Here is a 25,476-nt window from a genome sequence, read left to right on the forward strand (position 1 = left end):
AAATAAAAATAATGTTGCTCAGCCTGCACAACAAGCTTGAACTAATATATTACAAAAGATGGGTAAGAAAATTTTGCATTGCAGAAAAGAAAAAAGAAGAAAGGGGGGGGGGGGTGTAGGTCGAAACTATGGAGCGGTTTGAAGGCATCGATCAAATTTTATTTTCCTTATACATCTTTATCCTCTCTATTTTTCATATCCAGGTTGCCTTCCATTTGTTTACTTCATAATTATTTGATAATATGCCCTTGTGTGTCCTAGAAAAATGGAAAGGGATGATAAATTTAATGATATTAATGTAGAACTACTATATTTGCATGCAAACTGACTATTACTGACTGTAAGGAGAGGCAAAGATTCAATTACATACTCAGTGTCTAATTATACTCCTGTGGTGTCTTGTTGCTTCCTTCTAATTATATAACAAGGGGTTCTCAACCGTTACTCAAATACTCATTGTTATTTTGGACAATTTAACTACATTACTACTCACTTCTGGACTTCATAAAGTCAGCAAACCTCTTTCTATTAGTTTAATTATTTCATTTTTCATACATAACACTCTGATGCCATGAGGCACTAAATATCTTTGATACAAAATATTCACAAAGACGATGAGACAAGATTACTTTTTAGGTGTTGTGACTTAGATATTGCTATATTACTGACCAAGAAAATGCCTGCCTCGTGGGTTACGACATATATTAATCCGCCTTATAGGCCCAGGAAGTGTTTGGAAACTGTGGCCACAAAGACGTTTGCTCGACCACAGGGGAGCGAGATGATACCAACCAGTGCTTTGGTTGTCCGCCTTAAGAAGCAAACCATTATTACTATTGGAAGCCATTATATTCTCCATTCGCACAAAAGGAGTTGTCCATCACATGAAAATCACAAGCATGGCAAGTGACATGGCCGGTTCCATGTCACAAGACCACATGTCGTGGCCGAATTTGCAGGAGCTGCCAACTTGGGCAGCATGTTTGGGATATGAACTGAACCCACTGGTACCCTTGGATCCGGAGCCAGAAATGCTACTCCCAGGCATGTTTGTACAGCTTGGTTGAAGCAGGGCATTGTATCTATGTCACTTCTGCGAACTTGGGTAACATAAGTCACCTTCCTCATCACGATTCTATCTCTTCCAGGTAATATTTGGCATGTGACATGACCTGGCATTGACTGGTCGCCATAGCGTTGCTCAGCACTTTAACGTAAGGTGCGGAGTTTGTAGAAACATGCAGTCGTGACTCAGCCATGCAGCGTAACATGACTGAGCACATTACAAAGTAATGCAGTGCTTTCATATTCTCTAATGTAGGCAGTCTTAAGTCTCAACTTTTTGTTGAGTTTTTATTACTATTGTGTGGTTACGGAAGGTGCGAAAGACTTGGTGACAATCAGCCTCCTCTGCCATGAAGGAAGGAAAAAAGAAGAGGACATTATGTCATTTTTTTTTTGTGGCCGGGTGTGAGAGCTTTCTCTCGCATTTAGACCGCATGCCTGCAGTGTTTCAATGGTTTCAATGGTTTCAGTGTATTCGCGCATGCGTTGCTAGCGCCATGATGATCAGAGTGAGCAAACGATCTCGCATTAGGCTGGGCTGCCACCAGCTCTGGCAGGCTTCCAAAACCACGTATGACGGCATGCTGAATGAACTAAATGCACTGCAGTTAAATCCCAATGCTCAGTGTAGGCCTCCAAAAACTTGCGTTATCTGCGCAGTGCAAATATTGCATAAAAATGCGAATTCCCAACTTTACTAGGTCGGCTCTGCCAACATAGTCCAGTGATGCGGATGACGCGCGAGCCCTTGCGAAAGCATGTGATTTCGCAGTTTTTTCTATGCAGCCTGGATCAATATTTTTAGGTCATTTAGGCGAATGTGTTGACTACCGCCACCTTCTGGGAATAGACTACTCCCTCAATTGTCTCCGTGCATACCAAACTCTTCTCCTCTATTGATCTTGATCTGTCCGAGCAATTGGGAAATGGCACTTGATATACCCAGGACTGGGAAAAGACTGTCTTTCTGATTCGTGATTGGCTTTACCAATCTAAGGTTATGCTGTTCAGCATATGCAACATGTCGGCCACCTTCGACCACATGATGCACTCTCTCAACTCTGAAAAGCCCCTTGACAGAGGCAGCACAACGTGCCGGTAGGAGGAGTCAATAATGGGTGCCGCTGGGAATGGAAGACAATCTGGTAAGTGCAAAGGAGGAGGCTTTGTGCGAGGGCGGGCATATCATAATCGGTGCAGAACAGTTCAAGGGAACAATCAACGCGTTTGGACTTTGGTAGGGAAAGCTTGAGGCGAAGGACTTCTTATGAGCAGTCGAAAGGAAAATGGTTGGGCGGAAAATCCAGCTCAAGATCAACCTCATGGCCGCAAGAAGACGTCAAAGAGAAACGTGGTACTTTGGCCAGCAACATGACGCAAATGTTGCACAGGCCTTCCATAGGAGGCGTCCCACCATCTGTGACACGCAAATGTCATGGGAAATTGCAGGCGCAAGCACTTCGTGAAGGCGATGGTGGAAGTTAGCACTCCTGACGGATGTGTTGCACACATTTCCTACCTTGCAATCTTGCCATCCTGCTGTGCATTCAGCCATTCCTGCCACAACATTCTGGTTTCTGTTGGCCACCGCTTAGCCTTGTCCCCTAGCACCACCCTCGTCATTACCTCTTCCTTTCATGGTAGCCATGCTCTGTGTTTTTACCATGGCAGACACACTTCATTCGTGCCTTTCTCCATTCTCGCCATATCCAACAACTTTCTTAGCCATCCGTTGCATTTCGCACTCTGTTCCTCTCCATTATCTCTTAAATGTGGAAAGGGATTTCCATCTCCCCGCTGTGCCACCTACTAGCTATGATGGGGACATTTCGCTCGTCTACTGCCTGCTTTGGCTGGCAGGTAACTGGTTCTGTCGAAGACTACGCCAGTGGTGACGATGCGTCATACGAGAGTGGGCGCCTAAAAACAGCGCTCCAAAATCAGGTCATTTAGCTAAAACGTTGACTGATGTGTTGCGGTAAATGGTCTCCGAGCTGTCTTCGGAGAACGTCTAAGGAATTTACACGAGACAATCGTCACAATGATAGGAGGGGCAACTGATAACCTCAATATGGTCGATAGAGATTCAGTTGAAACAAGCGGTTTAAAATGTGCTTTTAGGAAGGAGGCCTTTTCAGGGGATTATCTGAAATATGATACTGATACGTAGTTACATGATACAGTATGATTTAAAACTGATTTGTTGTTTATGTTTGAGCTCTCAGGATATCCCCTTGAAAACCTCACGCAAAAGTATTAAGAGGGATATTCGCATTTATTGAACTCCCGTTGAGCAGAACATCCAACATATCGAACTGTGCGCCGTGGCCCTGCAAGGGGCGCTTCTCTCAATGTAATGGCATCCCCAAAATCACTTTTCGCGTGTGGCTGGCTGCGCAGCTTCAGTCACTTGCTGGCAGCAGGGGTGAAGCTGACTGACCGTGTTTTGAAGCACACCTGGGAGCAGGTTCGGAGCAGGCAAAAAGGAGTTCTGGAACTGTTTGGAAGCAAGCACAAATTACAGTTTATAGCAGTGAGACCCTCTTATATACGTACACAATAAAGGATTAGATCTACACAAATTGCACAATGTGTTGCCATTCCTAGCTACTTTCTCAAATACATTGTGCATTTGTAATACTTGATTAACTCTATCAAATTATTCTCAGCAGTTCTATCAAGCACAGTGCAGCTTGAGCGACGATGGTATTATTATGATGTGTAGCCGGGATGTCGGATGATGACGATGATGTGGGCACTGTATCGAACGACGGTGACACTGAAGCTGAAGCCGTTGTGCTGGCGTGCTCTGGTATTCCAGATGTGCTCCTGGTGTTGAACTGAGTCTTACCGCTTGGGGATGCCCCGTAACAGTTTGGTGGAGGTGGTTAAACTATCCCAGGACCACAACCTGGAGGTCCGAAGTATGCCAATCGACACATCCCCATCCACAGCGGCAATAGCGCCGACCGTTGTCATGGTGCAGCCGACAGTACAACTGAGAACAAGAGGAGGGGGAGCGGCACCCGGCCTGTCCTCTCATTGTCTGTATTCTGTCTCAACACTACATTCATCGTTTAAACACTACGTTTGATCAGCAGTTCCTTCGATATACATTACACAGCAGTTGCAGATAATGGCACCACAAAGAAGCACCTGCAAAGAGCAACCATAGGTCTGAAGGCTTGTGCATTAAAATGAAAATTCGATTCTAGCTTCACTGGGCCGTAAATAAATTCGAATTATCGAGCAGTTCAGAAATGATGCAGAAGTTGACTTGATAACATTAAATTTATTTGGCTAATAATTTGGTCATGATACCTGCTTTTCAGAAGAGAACAGTGCGACAGTTATTGTTTTCTGCATTTATATCGATGCTTTATTTCGCGCTGTGTCTGGAGAGTCAAGGCTGAACTGAACCAAAATGATAAATTTTTCTGTATGGCGCAGAATGGCACCAGAAATTGTGCACGTCGCAATGGGCAGTCTGTGGAGCAGGATATGGCGCAGGTAAATCCGCATGGCGCGCGCAATGGTGCAAAATATGCTGCTACACTGCTTGACGAAATGAAAGTCGATTCCGAGTTTCCGACCGAAAGTGTCCTTTAGTATGGCAGATTGCTTTCAGCGTGAATGCTGTCATGCGGAGAAGCTGGGGTTCGGTGCACTGGCTGTCATGCGGTGAACCCAGCCTTGCTGACGAAAACCTTGCGGCGGCTCTCGCATATGGCCTGCTTCGCTGCTAAAGGAGCCGAAGAAATCAACGATACCGTAATTTGGTAGAGTTATTATTGCTTTTGTAGGGCATCAATAACAGAATTAGGCCTCCTATGGCTGCCAGTGGGCTTTCACAAAGCACTGTCCGCAGCATCCAGCGTTGACCCCAATCCCAGTGGCACTTGCGCTGCTCGGCGCGAACTCCGGCCGACGCTCCCATTTACACCTGTTGTTAGTGTTGCGACTATAAGAAGAATGAAAAGAAAATGCACGGGCCTGCTTGCTCTGTAGCTGAGTCAGCTCCGCTGCCTCGTGCGGACAGAAGAGAAAATAAAGAAGAAAGAAAAAGAAAGGGAGAGAAAGACTCGCGTCGCAACAGCACTCGTCAACCACCGAAGCGGTGGCGGGTGCAATGACGGCCTACAATAGATAAAAATTAAGTGGCAGGCTAGCCCCTGCCGCAAGCGGCGTTGACCAACCCGTCCCAACCCCGTAGGTCCAGAGAGGCTCATACTGCTGTCGATAAAAGCTGTCCGCTTGAGCGGCGCACCTGATTGGTCGACAGAGAAGTGACGTCACCAGCCGCCAAATTCGAAGCGACCAACCAAAAGTCTCAACGGCCGCCAAATTCGAAGTGGTGAAGGGTGGCTATTCCTGGCCCTACGGGGCTGGGACTGGTACTTCAATGGAGCGGCATTAGGAAGTTAGAGGCGGCAAAATGAATTTCCGGTCATAGGCATGATCATGAGGAGGACCGGTATAGTCAGACACGAAGGCAGACAACGACTTTCGGTGGAGTGGAAGCACTATTGTTAGCCGCATGCCAACAACCTCACGCCAGCAGCCAATTTTCACAGTCAAGATAATCGATGAAATACGAAAATGTTAGAAGCAGCGTTACGAGAGAAACCGGGTGTCACTCAGAGTGCTCACATTAAATTACCTACCAACAGTGACCTGTCTCAGCCAATTGAATCAATGGGAAACGGCAGCTTCCATAGCACAATGTTCTGATCGCGTCAGCACGCGGTGCCACAGCGCATGTAAGAGGACGTGGCTTAATGGCTCATATACATTGTGCAATGTATGTACAGCCTTTGTCAAAAATATACGGCCCAAAGGTTTTTCTTCTAAGCCCCGTAACGGGACTCATATCTCAACTCTGGCATTCGCAATCTCAAAGGTGACAAAACTCGTCCTCATTCTGCTCTAGCTTACATTCATATTCCAGTATTGCTACCAGAAACCGCGTTACAGGGCTTAGAAGCGAAACCGTTGGGCTGTATATTTTTGACAAAGACTGTACCTATCACTTCCCAAATGGCTTACTGTAAGCTGTAGATTATGTACAAACATTACGCATACAGGTCATGACTCGGCAATTATAATGCTTTTGCATTCTCGTTCGTAAACAGTCATAAGTGTATCTGCCGAATTTTTTCCTTACCTGTGGATGCTGCGCTCGCATGCCTTAGCATTTGCCATTTTAACGCAATGGCCGCAAAGGCCCCCATTCACCAGAAAATCCGCCATTGTCGGTCTTGTAAGCGAAAAATCACGAGTATGGCGCTGGCACGTGGCTGGCAGCTGCACATGATCACGCACTGATTGGATTGCCTGACATTACGTTTGGCAGGAGCTTCTGGCCAACTTGGACTTCTCCTTTCAGATGGGAAGGCGATGTCAGTATCAGTCTGCCAGGACCGTTGCATTCTGAGTCAGTCGCCGTTTACATCACTCAGGCACGCCCATACATTTTGTTTAAAGCCAAGCTTTATATGCCGGATGGTAGCCTATATACGCTATCGCATCAGACCCTTAAATTGTCCCCCATAAATTTTTTCGCTCTGCGGCGAGATCTCCCATTTGTGGCATTACATTGGACACGGTGCATACGGAATGGGTACTTCACGAGTCTCACTGGCGTGTGACATTAAAAGGTAGTTCATTTCAACACCGATTTGACGGACGTCGTTTCAAAACCGATGGATGTCAGTGATTTGGACAGGACAAGATAACAGTTATGCTAAGTTGAAGCGATTTATTGGCGCAACGACGTCGGAAATCACATCCGCTTTCGCCGTGAGCAAAGGATGAGTACATTTGTATGTTGCCTAAAAGGACACGCGGCCTTCAACGTACAAGGTTGGCCGGGTTAGACACATCAAGAGAGATTATGTATATGCTCCTTGTAGTCTTGTTACCCACTACCTTAACTCGGCGCGGGTCCAGTCGTTCAAGAGCAAAAATGACACCTTGATGGAGCTTTGTGTGCTCGAGAGAAACATATTCAAGCATAAACATGATTGTGTGAGATGTAAGAGCTGCACATTTCCAATGTGCTTGTTATATCCCTTCGTAGCCTCACTGAGCTGAATAGGTCGCTCCTTAATTAGATGAAAACTACAGGAAAAGCTGCCGCTTGCAGCTTTTCCTGCGTATATCCTCGTATTAGAGAGGGTGCGGGAGTGGTGCCAAATGTAAATTATTTTTGTGTAGAGAACTTTTATGCATATTTGTATTCCTCTCCGTTACTTTCTCGACGAAGAAAGCAAAGAAAAAACAAAAGTGGAGACAGCCCGCATCTTAAGCAGCTGTAAAAGAAGAAAAGTCTTTCAGAGGCAATAGTTCAAGATGGCGAAGAGCGCGCGAACCGTTATCGTCGTCGACACGGAAACTACGCTGCCGTCTTTTTTTTTTTTCAATATAGTATTTATTACATTGAAATAATGTTTTATGTACATTTATTATGAAAATTGCATCTGATCAACATGATGCTGCTGTCGAACGCTACAACCTGATTGTTCTTTGGTAGTGTACCTTTAATTGGATAGCATATCCCACTTCTGTCACCATAGCCCGACCTGTGAACCCGTTCATGGTGTGTGCCGGGCACGAGCTAAGAAGAAATCTATCATACAGTCTAAATCGACATCATGAATTCTATTTTTACAGCTGCAATGAACTTGTGCAGATGAACCACAGACACTCGTCATCGGGTCTCCACAAATATATTTTAGCAGGACCCCCGCTGTGCCAGGCGGCAACAGGACAGCGAACCGCCGGCATTCAGTCCTGCAGCCACGTAGAACGAACTGCGCGTGCTTGGCAGGCGTGCTGAGGCTGTCTTCTTCGCCGAGACGACGATGGCATGCCACAGCCCCCCCCCCCCCCCCCCCCCCCTTTCTAGCGATGAAGCCATGAACGAAGGGGAATGGCGAAAAGGTGACACTGGGAGTGTGAACCGTACGCGGCGAGAAGTGGCGTGATCGGGAGGGGTTGCAGTGGCACAGTTTGCGATGACATCTGAGTCAAGGTGGGCGTGTTTAATGCGATCAACGGAGATCGTGTCCTCCCGGCCATTGATACGCAGTAGAAAGTACTTAGGAGCACGCTGGAGCACTTGGTACGGACCATCGTATGGCGGCCGTAAGGGTGGACGTACAGCGTCGTGGCGAAGTCGTGTGTGCACCGCTGCAGGTCAGGGGGAACGTGGATACGACGGGAATACTGGCCCTGACGTGGTGGAATGACATTGCCCATAGCGCTACGTAGCCGGCAGGCGTAATCTGTGACGTTAGGAGGCGTGGGTGGCGAGGTTTCGGAGAACGGTTGCCATGAGCACTGGGGCTGGTACGGCGAGGGGGAGATGAGGAACGCGGCCGCCGCTTACTAAGGGCTGCAACTTCAGCTGTAAGCCGCGCTACTTGCCGAGTGAGCTCCTCATTAGCATCGATGAGGCGGGCATAGGGATCGTCAGCAGCTGCGCTGGACAACTGAGGGGCAAGAGGACGATGAATTGTTTCCAAGGGGGGAGAACCGGCGTCCATGATCTTACCTGCCAGCGTATACCGAGGGATTCTAGTGTCTGAGATGAAGACACGCTCAGGATCATGCGCACCTGTGGTGGTAGACGCTGCAGGAAGAGTTCCCGCAGGAGTGCGCTGTCGTGTGAAGCAGTGGAGTCTCCAGCCAGAGCGGTTATGCGACGCAACAGCTCGGTAGGCTGGCGATCTCCGAGCTCTTCTAAGGTAAGGAGCTGCTGCAGACGACGCGGCTTCGTTTCAGAAGTTCGCTGGATCAGCGTCGCCCGGAGATGATCAGCAGGCGATCAGCAGGCGGAGAGCGCAGGACGTCGCGAACAATCGCCGCAGTAGTAGGCGTGAGCGCGCCAATGACGGGATCGAACATGGTCACCTGCGAAGTGATGCGGTGCCGGCGGAACAAGACCTCGATAGTGAGGGACCAAAGTCCGATGACCAGAAGTTAGGGAGCTTGAGAGCGGAGACCGCGGACTCATGACATGGCGCCGTGTGAGGCGACGGAGACGGTACATGAGTGGGGGAATCCGTGGCCATGGCTTACACGATCAAGGTAGGCGGGATCTCGAGCTCCTGGCGCTAGTAGGCCTATAGTGAAGCGGCTGATGCAGGCGCAAAGCAGGAGCAGAGAGCGAAGACGCGAAGTCCGGAGTCACCAAATTTGTGGAGATGAACCACAGACACTCGTCATCGGGTCTCAACAAATACATTTTGGCAGGACCTGCTGTGCCAGGCGGCAACGGGACAGCGGAACCGCCGGAATTCAGTCCTGCAGCCACGTAGAACGAACTGCGCGTGCTTGGCAGGCATGCTGAGGCTGTCGTCGTCTTCTTCGCCGAGACGACGATGGCATGCCACAAACTCTGGTCAATCCCCACTGTGGGTGTGTGTGCCATGTGTACCGAGGAAGAAGAAGAAGAGGAAAAGAAGAAATCTGGTTGTCTTTCAGCAGCTGTTCACCGAGCTGCTTTTCTTAAAAGCGGCCTAGGTATATCATTAATGGAGCCAGCCCGTGGTGCTCATATACCGTCCGATAAGCCAGGTAGTCGCAAGAAGGCGAGGGCTCATGCAGCCGTCTCGCCAAAGCGTCTCCGTCCAAGGCGCGCTCAAGACAGTCGAGACCAAGGTGGCTCGCGTTCGCCGGACGGCATCGGGAGCTCCTCGATGAGCTCTGCCAGCAGCGGCACTGCAACTAGGCATGCGCCATCGCCATTCCAGCAAAGACGTCTGCATGGTATGATTTTTATCCAAGTTTCGGATAACTTAATTCAGTGCAGCTTTTGTTGCGCTTTCTCACATGTATATTCCTCCTCGCTGCGATATGTGTTATAAATTTATCTTAGCATTACAGGCTTAGCCGTTGCCCAGACAATCCAGTGGGGACCTTGTGAGCGAAATTTCATGGGAATGGCCATGATAGGTGATAACTGGCAGCTAACATGACCGAGCACTTATTGTTCGATGGATTGTGCGGACCATATATGGTATCAGAAAGTTGGGAGGAGCTGCCAATTCGGGTTTCTCGTTTTATGTCAAGTTAGAAGCTAGTAGACTCAACCTTCCAGTGCTCTTGGATACCGACTGAACCGATGCTTCTCTACCGCGTCATGCCCTTAATGGCGCAGCTTGAATGACACCCAAAGTTTTCTCTGCTTAGCCTTTGCATGAATGCGGCTATGATTTTTTTTAACGAGGAACCGTCGGAGATGCTGACGTTCCATGGTCAAGCAGAAGCCCTTGTGGACTTCACAATCCTCTCTGCGCCACCCCTTTTCACGCGCACAAGTTTCAGGTTTAATTATAACATGCTGCAAAATAATAAGCACGAATGGTTTGCACTCTCCAATTGTCTTGCAGTGCACACATTGGGCATGTAGAGTAGATAACTTACTATGCACTGATGCGAGGAGAGCCGTTAAGCTATACTTTGAGACGGTTGGAGATGATGATGCTGATACGGCCATTCCCCTTTGTATCGGGGGATCACAAAGTTCTGGATCAGGCCAGGAGAAACGGGAGATTCTCCGAGAAAACTGCCCTCGGCGCCAGGGTGAAATTCATTGACGCCTGGTGTGCGATGAGGTCTTGTAGCGTACAGCGACGCTGTAAAGCAGAGGCGATAGGATCGGCGTTCACAGCTGGCGAAAGAAGAAAAAATAAAGTTGAACGCCGCATGCACGGTGCGGTGCGCACGCATGGCACGAGCTGTTCGGTTCGAGAAGCCGCCAAGCTGATCGTTTTGTTCTGGTGTTCTGCTGCGACTCCGTAAGTTCCCTACAATCTTTTTTCAAGTATTTGGTCGAAGCAGCAAAAGATTCCCGTTTATGACACTTGCCTGGGCTGTAATGTTCGCACCTGAAAGATCTGTGCCCGGAAATGAGAATTTGTAGATCTAGCAACTATGCATGTTGTTTGTGCAATTACAACATGGGCGCGCGTGTGCGTGCGTGCGTGCATGTGCGCGTGTGTTGAAGACATACGTTTCATAAGCGATATACGACTATTCGTATAAAGTACCAGCCAGTGAGTGCGTTGTCTCCTCAATTACCCGGATCACCGCAAGCAAATCGTTGTATACCATGACATTATCGAACTCCACTCGCCCTCTACATCTTATTTTGCTTTTTCCTTCCCCAGTGCGAAGTAGCAGGCCAAGGTCCCCTTATTGGCGGTCTGCTTCTCCATCTTTTCTCTCATTAAATTGCTTTCTCGCTGTCTCTTGGCAGGTGTCATAGCCAACCACGCTCGACCAGTGGACGATCGCGCGGTGGCTCCCGCGGGAGGCGTCGGCCGGAATACCGTCGATCCCGTTAGCGTGGCGTCGCCGACAGAACGTGGCCAGGAAGTATCCTGTCAGTCATCGCCAGTATCCGGCGGCGTCCACTCCGGATTAATTAGCCCAGCTTCGACGCTGACGAATCTGGCCAACACGAGGTACCCCAGACAGCCGAACTTTGGACAGGCAGCCAGCTTCCGCAGCAATCCAGCCTCCGGTCTTGATAGCACGAAATCGCCTCATGTAAGTGCCACTGTACCTTATTTAGGGTATTAAGTGTCTTAAGGTCTTAAGGGTCTTAATAAGTGCCAAAAAAGATGTATTGGACTGGATATCCAGAATGTTAAAGGCCCACTGTCCACCCTCCGGTCGAAAATATTTTCTTCCCCGGTGACTGTGAGACTTCGCCCCTAGAACGCAAGGCCGCAAAATGTTTTTGAAAAGAGTAACTAATAACGCAGTTACAGCCACCGCAATCACCCGATTCTGTCATGCTTCTCTCCTTCCGTTCCCTCGCAAAGGTTTTTCACCCTCCTGCCCGAGGTCGTCTAGCCTCCGCAAGACAAATTCCCCTTCCTCCTCCGCGTTTTGCGGGAGGTGGGGCGTGGCACTCCGCGAGCGCGAAAAAAAAAAAAAACGGCCGAGGGAGCGCGCGCCGCTCGATTCAATTAAAGTCCCTTGATAAAACTAAAGTAGCGACTTTCTGTGAACTTTGCCGCCGCTCCGCGCACCCTCGCAGATCCTCCTCTCTCAACTCTCCCATCGGCGCTCTTCTCAACGGTGATTGGCTCCGCGGGCCGTCGCCGGGAAAAGCGCGCGAAAAGTTCGTTCTTTTTGTGTTTTCATTTTTAGCCGGCGCCATTTTTTAGGCAGCCGCTGTTTGTAGGAGCGAGCTCCCTAGCATTCCGCGCTTGCACTTCGCGCTGTTTTAATGCCGAGCTGCGGCATATTTATTTGCACAAGCTGTCGTGAAAAAGGCTTCATTTTTTTCGCAATTCCGAGCGGAAAGAAGGCCACCATTCGAATAAAAAAGTGGTTCAACAACATCGGCCTCAAGCACTTCACCCCGACGAAGACTTGTCACCTCTGCTGCTTCTGCGACGTACTGTGCATTTGTTCCAAGCGACATGAAACTGCTTGCAAGCGCATCACAAAGCTGATAATCTCACTTAATTCACTGATCATTTTGCGCCGTTATGCGCGTTATTGTTTTGACTTCATGGTTCCGCTCAACGTGCTATATAATAGCGAAAGCTGATGCATACAATGCGCATACAATAGCCGCTTTAATGTCTGAACTAAAGGTCTCGCTTTTCAGCGCTAACGCGTGCAATGAAGGAGATTGTTAATTCATTAATAGGTTTATGTCGCAGGAGAGTGTAGAGGACTCTTTCGCAGAACTTGTCCACATAGTGGATATATATCCGCACATCAAAATTTTGTCTCTTTAGACCCTCGAAATTAGACCTCGTCCTAATCTGGCGAAAATTGATGTCCTACCTAATTTGAATATTTACTGGTTACGTCCAAATTTCGGTGGGCCTCCCTCAGAATGTAGCCCCAGAAACCCCTTAAATTTGACCACATCAAAAGGTGGCAAAATTAATGACCAACCTCATTTGCGTAGTGCGAATTCAGGGATTACCTCCAAACTTAGGTGGGCCATTGCCAAAATTTAGCTCTCTGGACCCCCGAAGTTTGACCTCGTCCAATTTGACCAAACTTGGTGCCCAACCTAATTTGCGTATGACGAATTGAGTGGTGGCCTCCAAACCTAGGGGGCCTATTCCCAAAAGTTAGCTATCTGGACCCCCGAAATTTGTCCTCGCCTGAATTGGACCAAAATTGGTGTCCGACCTATTTGAGTATGGGAAATTCAGTGGTAATCTACCAATCTAGGAGGGCCACCCCCGAAATGTGGCCCTCTGAATCCCCAAAATTTGACCTGGTCCGAGTCTGACCGGAAATTGGTGTCTATAACCTAATTTGCGTATGGCCAACTCAGTCTTGACTTCCAAATTTAGGTGGGCCTCCTTAATTATTTGCCTAGTTGACGGGCGTCATGTCCATTTTCCTAGCGTAGAGTAGCCGTCGGCCTTGGACCCGAGAGGTCTAGTGTGTACAAAGAAAACAATGCTGTTTGGTCTTGAGTTGACATAGCAGTATTTTGTACGTGCGCACCCTGTCACAGTTATCGACATAAGGCCCGTACTTCTTCCACATTTTGCCACTAAAGAGTTGAAAGCGTTGTAGGTCACGTTTCTTTAGTCTAGTCAAAGCAAAAGAAAAAGAAAATATTGGTCATACTAAAATTAGAGTTGACACCGTGGATGAACTTCCGACAAGGTGAAGTATCGGTGGTCGACAGGCCAAATTTTGGGGTACGGATGACGGGAAATCGGTGCCCTGATCTTGGCTCTCGGTTTCGGCTCGACGTCACTTCAAGGCTGCCGACAGCAGGAGCTAGATCCGTTTCATTCTTAACAGAAAAAAGTTGATATTCGATCGTTTTCAAGCAGCCGCGAAAATTTTTAACTACGAAAACAACTCAGCAGCTGCATGTGCACTGCGCGGTACCAAGCTCAGTCTAAACCTTATTGAAAAATTTTAGGATGACCATCAAAGCATTTGTTCCAGCCTCTTGCTAGCAACTATCGCATTAATGAAACTCCGCTCGTTAACAACTGCATAAACTTTACTTCCGCTAAAATTAGTTTGAGGTGAAAATACATTTAACTCAGCATTGGTATGCTGAGAATATTCAGGAATGTTCAAATATATAGTAAATATTATGCTTAATATATTATGACGGGTTGAGACACACGGTAATGAAAAGTCAAAAGGAATGTGAGGTGTATGCAGCAAGCGGTTTTTGTTCATGCGGCAAGCGCTCGTAATTTGCACTTTCATTGCGCGTACGAGACGCTAATTTATGTGGCTCGCGGTACAGTCAAGCAAGTCGCATGTCTTATTCGTGTCTTTGTTCGATAACAGAGCGTGGAAAACTTGCAAACTTAAGAGCGCGCGCGCGTGCCAGCCAATTTCCCGGACGGCGAAGGAGCGCTGCCCAAAAAAGCGTGCCGTGTGCAGCGCGCGCAGGCGGCGGGCGAGGATATTCGAGGAGGAAAGTGCCGGAGTGGAGGAGAGTGTCGCTACTTTCAAATTATCGAGGGACTTTAGATTCAATCTGGCCGTGGCGAGGGAAAAGCGCGCAGCGAGCGGTAGACACTCATCCTTCTCCCGTCAGTCAGCGAGAAGGACCAATGGACGTCGTTCGCGGTACGTACGTCATTACTGTGGCTCGACGGGCCAGCGCAGGAAACGGGGAAGCTGGCTTCCCGAAGGAGAGCATGAGAGGGCTTTGAATTGTATTTTCGATGCTTTGCGGCGCGCGTGTCACTGTAGCATTTTGCACAGACTACTTCCGGTACCTGATCGAAACACTGGGCTCCTTTGCTTAAAAGGGCCTTCCCTGGACAGTGGCCCTTCAAATGCGCAGTCGGTATTTGCAATGGGCCACTTAGATAGGACCACGCATTGATGAAGCAAAGTTGTGCATTTTGAGAGGGGCCCTAGCACTGTGCAGTGTCATTGAGGCTGGCTAAGTTCGGCGCGTGTTTCGAAGCTAAAAGCAGGAACGCTGAAAGAAGCAAATGGTCGAGAAAACGATCATAACTATGGGAAGATGGCGGGCGAATGATGCTTTCAACTCTGTTCTGTATCGGGATGTGCCTCCCCAGTGTCTTCGACCCGCTAATCTTTGCTGCTTCATTTCCGCGACATGAAGCCTGCCCGTATCGTAGTGGAATTATAATTTGAGATCCAAGTTAGAATATGGCAATTAAATAACTGCTTTACTAAATTATACTAACTTATACTAAGTTAAATGTATAACCTCCACGAAAAAGTATAACTACTGTCAGACGAAAGGAACGCTTACTCGAATATCGATCGACAAATAGCGACTCAGAGCAGGAGGAAAAGAACTAGCACATCTGTTAAAATTACTTTCAAGTCACGGGTCCCCTTTTTTTAACAAACATGCTGATGTGCCTCAAACTTCTGATGCAAGCGTAAAACACTCGCTTATTGCCGAAGTCGGCTCCACAAAAGAAGGTCACTAATATATTTCCGCCACGACAACCTGGAGGTCAAGATCATCGTAGTCAATCTCAGCAAGATGTGCAAACTGCAGGTGACGTCAATTTCCAATGAGTGTGACGGTCTGTGTGTCAAACTATGTCAAAGTGAGAAACCTATTAATACCCTGTGACGAAGGCTTGGATCTACATTGCTCTATTCCGCCTCTAAACGAATAATAGGTTTAAGAACAAGGAAAAAGAAGCGTTTTTTCTCGTCCGATTGGATACTCTCAGTAATTATGCCGCAACATGCATTTAACATAGGCTTCACGACGGCAGAAGAGCCAATCTGCCTTTATTCTACTCAAATTCTTTTGTGACGCCCACAAGCACAGAATTCATTAGACGACTTTGATTTGTGCAAAAAAAGAAACCTCAAATAGTGAGGTTCCTCTAGCTTGTGTGGCTTGTCCTGACAGACAGTGTATATGAATATTGCCCAAGGCCAAGGAATGACCAATATCCGCTATCTGCAGAAGATATATGTGCGGACGTGTCATTCGGCGCGGGTTAAGATGGGTTCAGGTTGTAAGTGTTTTCATCTCGGAGCATTATGGTGACGCTTTATTGTTAGCTGTTCAGTGCAGCTGCTGACATGGGAGAACCAAAAAGAAACGGAAAAATAACGGAAGTGCTTTTATTTCTTAAAAAAAAAAAAATATCGCTCATCTTGCCACCGGAGAGTGCTGAGCAGATATATGCCCTAAAGACGTAACCTTGCATCAATATTAACCTTATAAGAAACGTGGTTGCTTTTGCGTCTGATGTAGATCGTATACACCCATACATATACAAGCTGCATGTGAATTAGGGTTCGATGCTATTCAGTTAACATACGTGCGTGTTAATTGTTCGACGTTTTCGAGTTCCGCGGCGTTTTTCTAACGGCCCTAATCTCACTTTGCAGGATCTCCAGAACCTGACCTCGTCGCCGCTCAAGCTCACTCTGTTCTTAGTTGGGGCTGCTTCCTTCGTGACACTTGTAGCCTTGGTAATCGCCTCACTAGTATTGAGAGAGTCAGAGCCCTTGTCCAACGCCTGCAAGACGCACGCCTGCCTCGCCTACTCCGAACGGCTCCTCGCGTCCATCAACGAATCGGTGAACCCGTGCCAGAGCTTCACGCACTTTGTTTGCGACGGCTGGCGGCATAAAAATGAGCATAACTTTTGGGAAGTCCAGTTTATTTCTGTTCTCGACAAAGTGAGCAATGTGCTGAAAGGTATAGACGTGCCTGAATCGGGACAGAACCAGGAACAGCGGGCCGCCATCATGTACCGCAGCTGTGTCATCTTGCTCGACGGAGAGAGGGACGAACTGCCCGCCGTCAAAGAGGCACTTGCCGAAGCGGGAATCGTGTGGCCTAAGCCTTCCAAAAACGCAGACGTGCTGCACACGCTCCTTTTCAGCTCTCTGAAGTTGGGCTTGGATGTACTACTGAATATCGACGTGGAAACATCCGTCAGTGCGATTAAGCTAACTCCTGGAAGGTTTCTTTACTTCGTGACCTCGAGAAAACAGGCGAGTGAAGACTACTTTGAGTTCCTGAAAGAACGGTTCCGACGCGAAGGCGAGGATACCGTAACTTACCAGGACACTATCGCATCGGTTGAGCCAGCGCTCGAAAATCTCTCTGAGGCTCGTCCCGCTACACCTGGCGAGCATAGCGCTGAGAATTTTCGGAACACCACCGAGCTTGGCCTCACTGAACCCAACTGGATGGCGATGCTTTTGAAGCTTGACATCAGGATGAACGGCACTCTCTCACTGACGACAACATCGCCCCGTTATTTGGACGAAGTGTTAAGTTTGTGGCGGCAGAATGGCACAAACGCATTCCACACATTTATATCTTGGTGCACTGTTCAAGTGGCGGCCCTTTTCGCGAATAAGGACCTAATTTTCAACTATTACGATAATGACTACACCACGACACTGGTCTACTACAGGGTGTTCTGTGTCACCAGAGCAATGTATTTCTCCCGGCTATCATTTTTCGACCAATACAACTCTGAGGTCCTCCAAGGCAACGCTCTTCATCTCGCAAAAAACTTGACTCTGTCCTTGCAGACCACTTTCCACCGGCGTCTTTACAACTGGACGTATTTTGACGAGGACATCAGCGTGATCAGCAACAGGAGTTTTTTGGAAATGCTCTTCCGCAACTTCGAGCACAGAGCTGGGGACGAACTGCCGAATATAGACCAGCACCAGCTAGCTGACTTCAACGATTCGTTCGTGCGAAACTGGCAACAGTCTGTGCACGTTATAAAGTTTGAAGAATTCGAACTTATGGTACAGTCTATACACGAGTTAGATTACTACACTATTTCTTACGACAAACGACAAATTGAGTTAATGCCTTATGCTCTGTCGTTCCCGCTATTTGATGCACAGCTACCTTTGTCTGTAAACTATGCCGGCCTCGGAGCTGAAGTCGTCATAGCACTGGGGCGCTTGTTCTATTTCGCATACTCCACAAGCAATGCTTCGCATCTTGAGTCTTTCATCGATTGCTTGCGACCAAGAATGTCGGGTAAGCTCCATCTGCTCGAGTATTATGTGGCGTACGTGACTGGCTTCAGTGCTCTCGTGGAGGCGTACTATGCCGACTACAGTGCTTCTGACCGTGGTGTATTTGGTTTGGAGAAGTACACTGGAGTGCAGCTGTTCTTCATTGCACTGTGTTACACTGATTGTCTTGGCAGCAGCGAAAGTATGGACCGCGAGTCGATGAGCAGCATCGCTCTTCAGTACGTGCCGGAGTTCTCCAAGGCTTTTAACTGTGCTCCTGAGGACCCGATGAATCCAGTTAAGCAGTGCAAGCTGTTTTGAGACTTGTTTTTGTTTGCAGGCTGATTTTTCTTTTCGGTACCCTGGTGCCTTCATCATTGGTGGGGCTGTTAGTCCATGAGCAGCGTGACTGTTTTTAGAGAGCTGAGAAATCTTACTAACTAGGATTCGTCTTTAAACTATACACGTTACGCACCGATGCGTAATTTTGAGAACGCGGTGCCCAAAGTTTATTGAAGGAACTATATGCACGCATAATAATTGGTTTTGAATGCAGTTGGGAATGAACGATATTTTTAACCTTAGAAGGATCCGAAAGACTAACATTATTCGGCAATGTGTTCTAATTGCGCTGCAAACGAATAAATGAAGATTCATGAAGGTGTATGGAAACGCTTTCGCATAACTGCCTTTTCTCATTGGTTCCATATAATATATGCTTTATATATACACCTATGGGGCTGAAACGTGGAGGCTAACCAAGAGAGTTCTACTTAAGTTGAGGACAACCGAGAGGGCTATGGAACGAAAAATGGTAGGGGTAACATTAAGAGATAGGAAGCGTGCAGAGTGGGTCAGAGAAATACCTCAAGTTACCGACATTCTAACGGAAATTAAGAAGAAATGGGCATGGGCAGGACATGTAGTGCGAAGAGAGGATAACCGATGGTCGCTTAAGGTAAGAAACTGGATTCCAAGGGAAGGAAAGCGTAGCAGGGGGCGGCAGAAAGTTAGATGGGCGGATGAGGTTAAGAAGTTCGCAGGGGTCAAGTGGATGCAGCTAGCACAGAACCGGGTTAAGTGGAGAAATATGGGAGAGGCCTTCGCCCTGCAGTGGGTATAGTCAGGCTGATGATGATGATGATATACAGAAGTTCTATTTTAAAGCGGAAGCTTATTTGCAGTGGAGCAATAACTTCACTTCTTTTACTTACATAGCTTCTGATTGCGGAATGTAAGAAATGGGCAACAATTCCAATTCATTTTTCGGACCATTAGAGACTTTTAGTATAGCGTATGGACGCTTTCGTACGATAAACGCTAGAAAATTATGGGACGCTACTCCGTGTGTTGCATCGGCGCTTTTAGTTGGCCGTACGAAAGCGCGAACGCAAACTACAGTGGCGACATCTAGGTTTAGAATAAAAAGCACATTCGGGCTTTTTTTTCGCAAGCCAAACCTAGCCAAGTCGCACCGGAGCCAGTTTCTTTGCTGTGGCAGTTTTGTTGTACTCCCTACGCTTGTTGTTGTACTCCTCCTGCGCTGACGACTTTTACCTTGTATTGCCGTCATGGTGCATAACGGCCTCCGTTCAGCCCCGTACTGCCAAGCATATTTTTACGGATACACGCGTGTAAGCAGTCAAGCCAAGACGATTCACTTCATGGCGTTGCCATACCAACAAAGCAACGCTACTCGTCAGGCTTAGGGACTGCGCTGCCGCGGTGCAAAATAACAAATAGAGGTAAATATTCGCTAATTATTTGGGCTCAATGCTGCACGAGGCAAAGTGAAAACCCCGTGTGCCATTTATAGGCGGCAGCGCGCACAAAAACGCGGTAACGAAGACAAATTCACTCTGAAGCGGGCGGCCTGGACGCCGCCATGTCAACGCTGATCTCCCATCGTACGAGAGGGCTGGGTACGATAAACTCAAGTTTCAGCGTACGCTGGCCTATCGTACGAAAGAGTTCGGTCTCGGCTATCGTATAGCGCATGCGCAGTGCCTATCACGATATTTTTGGCGCGCGCTATTCCTTTGCGTGTGTCTGTGTACGCTATACTAAAAGTCTCTATTTAAGAGTAATATTGGTACTTGAAATCAAAAGCGACCCCGTTGAGCGGTAATTGCCGGCACTCTTAGTTGAGTTGAATCTAGTAGATGTAATGAAAAACAGGAAACGCTTAGCAGTCCACGCATGTTGCTGCTAGTTTCCAGGGATTGTTATCCCAATTCTCCGAAGCAAGCCCTTCAAGTCGTCGGCTGGTACGTATCTCGGCTTCCTCGTCGAAGGGGCGGCGGCTGAGACTTGGGAGCGGTCTCAGAGCAGCGGGTGCTGAGGGGCTGTGCAGCATTTATCCCGCGTCTCCACCAGAATGTCACGGGTTCTTTCGGCTACCCGGACGGCAGTCCAGAAGTATAGGGTGAAAGGACGGGGTCGGGGCGCTGAGGCTCAAGAACCAGAGAACAGGAGCTCGAACAGGCAAAGCAACGGTGGCCCAAAAACCACGCGCACTCCTCGCTATCTTCCTCTTCTTCCTGTTCACGACTGACAAGGGTAGCACGGGTGATAATATCGGTATCAACCTACCAGGATCCTTGCATTCCGAGTCGGATACGTCACTGTTAGGCCACTCATGCAAGTTCAAACAGCTTCTTTAAGCCGGGCTTTATATCGCGTCAAACCCATAAAGTGTACCCAATATTTTCCGCTCTGCACCGGGATCTCCCATTTGTGGCATTGCATAGGACCCGATGCATACGGGTGTAATGGATACTTCACGAGTTTCACTGACATGTGACACTAAAAAGTAGTTCCTTTGAACACTGATTTAACGGACGTCGTTTCAAAACCTATGGATTGGACAGGGAAAAGTAACAGTTATGCTAAGTTCAATTGATTTATTGGCACAACAACGTCGAAAATCACATTCGATTTCGCCGCGAGCAAATAATGAGTACATTTGCATGTTGCCAAAAGGAGATGAGGCCTTCAACGTACAAGGTTGGATAAACAGCCTGCTGAACATTGCTGCTTCATAACATACCTATAGCTCCTGGTACAGGGTGGGAATGGACTTGTGGGAACATGCGGGGGAGCATTAACTAGTTGTGTACGATGCCTACTTTAACTATCCAGATATTGAGGAGTTGCACGATACTACTACTGATGAGGTCATAAACAAATTGTCTAGCATATACTTATACGTTACAACTTCCCCAACAAGCTCTTCGCTGATGGAGGTCCCCAATTCGCAGCCAAGGAATTTAAAGACTTCACAGTGGTGTTTGACTTCGAGCACATAGTTTCCAGCCCCTAAAATCGAATGGACTCGCAGAGAAAGGCGTACAGATCATCGAGAGACGCCTCAAGATGCAGAATCCTCAAATGAGGAGTTCTGGCTTGGCATCCTGGACTACCGTGTGTCTCCGCTAGAGGACGGTATTCCATCCGAATATCTCATAGGTCGCAACAGCAAAAAGCCACTGTTGCAGAAAGCCACCAGGTTCAGCCGAGAAACTCTCAAAACCTCGAAAACAGAAGTAAAATTTGCACGCAGGACAACAACTCGCGCAGCTACAGCCGGGAGACAGCTTGCCCGGATTAGGTCCGGTTCAGGACACTGAAGCTAAAGTTTTGGATCTCGTAGCCCCCAGATCGTACAGAGTACGAACAAAGGATGGGGGCGAATTTAGAAGGAACCGCCAAGATTTACGGAAAATGAAAGAGGTTTTCCAAATCAGCCAACGAGCAACTTCATCCGTCAGAACGTAGCACCGGAGGCGTGAAGAGTAATTCAATGTTACATGGAGTGACAGGACATCAACAGACCTTCACGACTGTTGACTCTCCGTTATTGAGTGCAAGACCAACAGTCGCATCAAGGAAGCTGTGTGCACCGCCTAGACAGCTAGGGCCTCCTAAAGCATCATCACCAGCATTTGGAGTAAAGGATGCCGTTGAATGCCCTGTTCGCACTCCTAGACCAGCTGGAATGTTTGGAGCAGCTGAGTCAACAGTGTTACACAGGCAACAAGGTGCGGAGCACCCAGCTGTTCCATCTCCAGGAGGAGCAGTAGAAACAGCTGCAGATACTGCAAATGCAGAAAAACTGAGTGCCCTGTATCAAACGCTACAGACCCCGAGCCGACGGTCATCAAGAATCAGAATGTCCCCCATCGATTTATCATCATCAACCTGACTATACCCACTGCAGGGCGAAGGCTTGTCATATTTTATTCAAATTAATCCTGTCCTGTGCTAGCTACATCCACTTGACCCCCGCAAATTTTTTAATCTCATCCACCCACCTAATTTTCTGCCGCTCCATGCTATAGGCTTACCTTCCTTTGGAATCCAACTGGTTACTCTTAGAGACCATCGGTTATACTATCTTCGAACTACATGTCCTGCCCATGCCTATTTCTTGTTCTTAATTTCGACTAGAATATCGGTAACGAGTTATAGTTACACCTACCATTTTCTGTTCCATGGCCCTCTGCGCTGTCCTATATATTTCAGTTCCATAGGTAAGTACCGGTAGGATGCAACTGTTATACACTTTCCTCTTGAGTGATACCGGTGCGCTGATTGTCATAATATTTGAGTACCTTCCAAACACGCTCCATCCCAATCTTATTCTCCTAGTTATTTCCCTTTCGTGGTCCGGATCTGCGGTCATTACCTGTCCTTAGTAGACATATTCGCCTACTACTTCCAGTGCTTCGATACCTAACGTAAACGGTTTAATATTACCTAAGCTGTTTAACATTACCTTAGTGTTCTGCATATTGATTTTCAAGCCTACCTTTCTACTTTTCCCTTCTAGGTCATCAGTCATTCTTCGCAGTTCATCCTCTGAGTTACTTAGCAAGACAATGTCATCAGCAAATCGCAGATTACTGAGGTATTCTTCATCTACCTTTATCCGTAACTGCTCCCATTCCAAGTCCCTGAATACTTTTTCTATAGCAAGCTGTGAATAGTAATGGGGAGATTGTGTCTCCTTGTCTAACACTTCTCTTTGTAGGAATTCTGTTACTTTCTTTATGCAGAACTATGGTTGCTGTGCAGCCCCTATATATATATATATATATATATATATATATATATATATATATATATATATATATATATATATATATATATATATATATATAGGGGCTGCATATATATATATATATATTTCACATACGGTTCGTCTACACCCTGATTTCCCAATGCCTGCATGACCTCCGAGGTTTCTACTGAGTCAAATGCTTTTTCGTAATGAATGAATGCTATGTATGCGGGCTGGTTACATTGCGAGCACTTTTCTATTGCCTGGTTTATAGTGTAGATATGATCGAAGGTAGAGTATCCTTTCCGAAATCCTGCTTGATCCATTGGTTGATTGAAGTCTAAGGTTGTCCTGATCTTATTAGTGATTACCTTTGTAAATACCTTGTACGTAACTGACAGTAAGCTGATTGGTTTGTAATTTTTCAAGTCCCTATCGTCCCCTTTCTTATGAATTAAGATAATGTTAGCTTTCTTTCATAATTCTGGTACTTTCTATGTTATCAGGCATTGCGTATACAGGGTGGCCAGTTTTTCTAGCACTATATTCCCCCCGTCCTTAAACAAATCGGTAGTTATCTGATCCACCCCGGCTGCTTTCCCCCTTTTCATAGCTTCTAATGATTTCTTAACCTTGTCCTTCGTTATCAGCGAAACGTCTGATTACTCTTCATCGATTGGGCTACCAAATTAAGACGCCTTGTCCAGCATACCGCTCCTGCCTCTTTGTGGGACTTGCTGTCTTGTCAGTTTCTAAGTTTAAAGAAAAGAGGATGTATCGCTATCAGCTAAAACTGTACGGCGCACGCCAACTAGTCTGGCAACGTGCTCGTGCGCTTGCGGTACGGGGCCAATAAACATCAGTCGTTCCTAAGTCTCTGAACGTGTCGGTTTTGTTTAATACATGTTTCTTTTAGTTTTATCACGGACTACGTTAGCACGGCCCGGGCCCAGTCGTTCAAGAGCAAGAATGACAGTCTTGATGGAGCTTCTTCGTGTGTTCGAGGGAAATATAGTATTCAAGCATAAACATGATCGTGTGAGATGTCAGAGTTGCAAATTTCCAAAGGGCTCGTTAGGGCCCTACGTAGCCTCACTGAGCTGATTAGGTCGCTCCTTAAATACATCGGGTCCACACTCTCAGGAGATTCTTGAGAGCTTCCTTTTCACGCGCCTGTTCAGAAAAGCTGCCATCTGCAGCTTTTCCTGCGATTCCTCTTCAGTACTGGAGTGGGTGCAGGAGTGGTGGCAAATGTAAATTATTCATGCATAAGCATTGTATGGCTATATTTGCGGTTTCGTGTCATCACGAGTTTGTCCGCACGGTTACGTTCAAACGAATGAGTTTATATATATAAAAAAAGAATGATTGCATCAGATAGAGCATAAGAAATCTCATATGGTAAATCGGGAGGTGCATATGGATTAATTAGTTAGGTAATTAGAGCCAGTTAAGTTAATAAGACGTCGAAATAGCCAAGAGAGGTAATATCGACATCAAAAAAAGATCACGTGGTACTCGATTACCGGGGACGTTGACTTACTTCCAGCGGCGGGAACTTTGTAATGCTTGAACCCGAACGAGCGGGAAAGGGCGTGCTTTGACTGCAGAAAGCGTGTAAACAGAGATAATCAACCAACTGCAGTCTGAAAATTCCGAGACATCTGCAGTGCAGACATACGACATGCCTGAGAGTTGCTACTGCACGCGGTACATCGCGAGCTCTTTGTCGGACACAACCCGAATTCCGTTCAATGCATCAAAGTTCACCGGAGTTCTATAATTGGTTTACAGAAAAGATAAGGCGCAATATCTGTCACTCGCGGAATCCCGCTGACACACCTCGCGGACAAAACAGTAACTCTCAGGCTTTGCACATTTCTCTAATAGATATTCTGCAGTGATCTCGGAATTCTTTTTTTTTTTCGAAGGAACAGAAGAAATAATAAAAGTAGGGACAGCCCGCATCTTACGCAGCTGCTGAAAAAAAAAGTCTTTCTGAGGCAAGAACAGTTCGAGATGGCGAAGAGCGCGCGAGAAAACCACCATTATCAAAACCACGTAAGCTGCCGTCATCATCTTTTTTTTTTTTTTTTTTTTTCAAAATGTAATTTATTACATTGAAACAATTATCTATATACATTCACTACGTACATATTATTATTGGAAACAGCACCTGATGAACACGATGCTGCCGTCGGACGCTAGTTGTTCTTTAATTGGTAGTACCTCTTTGGATAGCATATCCCACTTCTGTCACCATCGCCTCATCTGCGAGCTCGTTCATGGCTCGCGCAGGGCACGAGAGAAGAAGAAATCTGATTGCCTTTCGACAGCTCTTCACCGAGCTGCTCTTCACAAAAACGCCGTAGGTATCACTC

The 25,476-nt window shown here is 47.1% G+C and overlaps 1 protein-coding gene across 1 annotated transcript; it reads left to right on the top strand.

Moving 5' to 3' along the window:
- Positions 1-9,449: 9,449 nt before the first annotated feature.
- LOC146190601 (endothelin-converting enzyme 1-like) lies at positions 9,450-18,688 on the top strand. Its single transcript, XM_084600200.1, has 3 exons — positions 9,450-9,837; positions 11,330-11,622; positions 16,429-18,688. Exons 1-3 carry the CDS (start codon positions 9,450-9,452, stop codon positions 18,352-18,354), a joined length of 2,607 nt encoding a protein of 868 aa, XP_084456326.1. The 3' UTR covers positions 18,355-18,688.
- Positions 18,689-25,476: the final 6,788 nt, after the last annotated feature.

Source organism: Amblyomma maculatum, chromosome 4, assembly GCF_055883805.1.
Source record: "Amblyomma maculatum isolate TAMU_Amacu chromosome 4, ASM5588380v1, whole genome shotgun sequence".
Lineage (NCBI taxonomy): Eukaryota > Metazoa > Arthropoda > Arachnida > Ixodida > Ixodidae > Amblyomma > Amblyomma maculatum.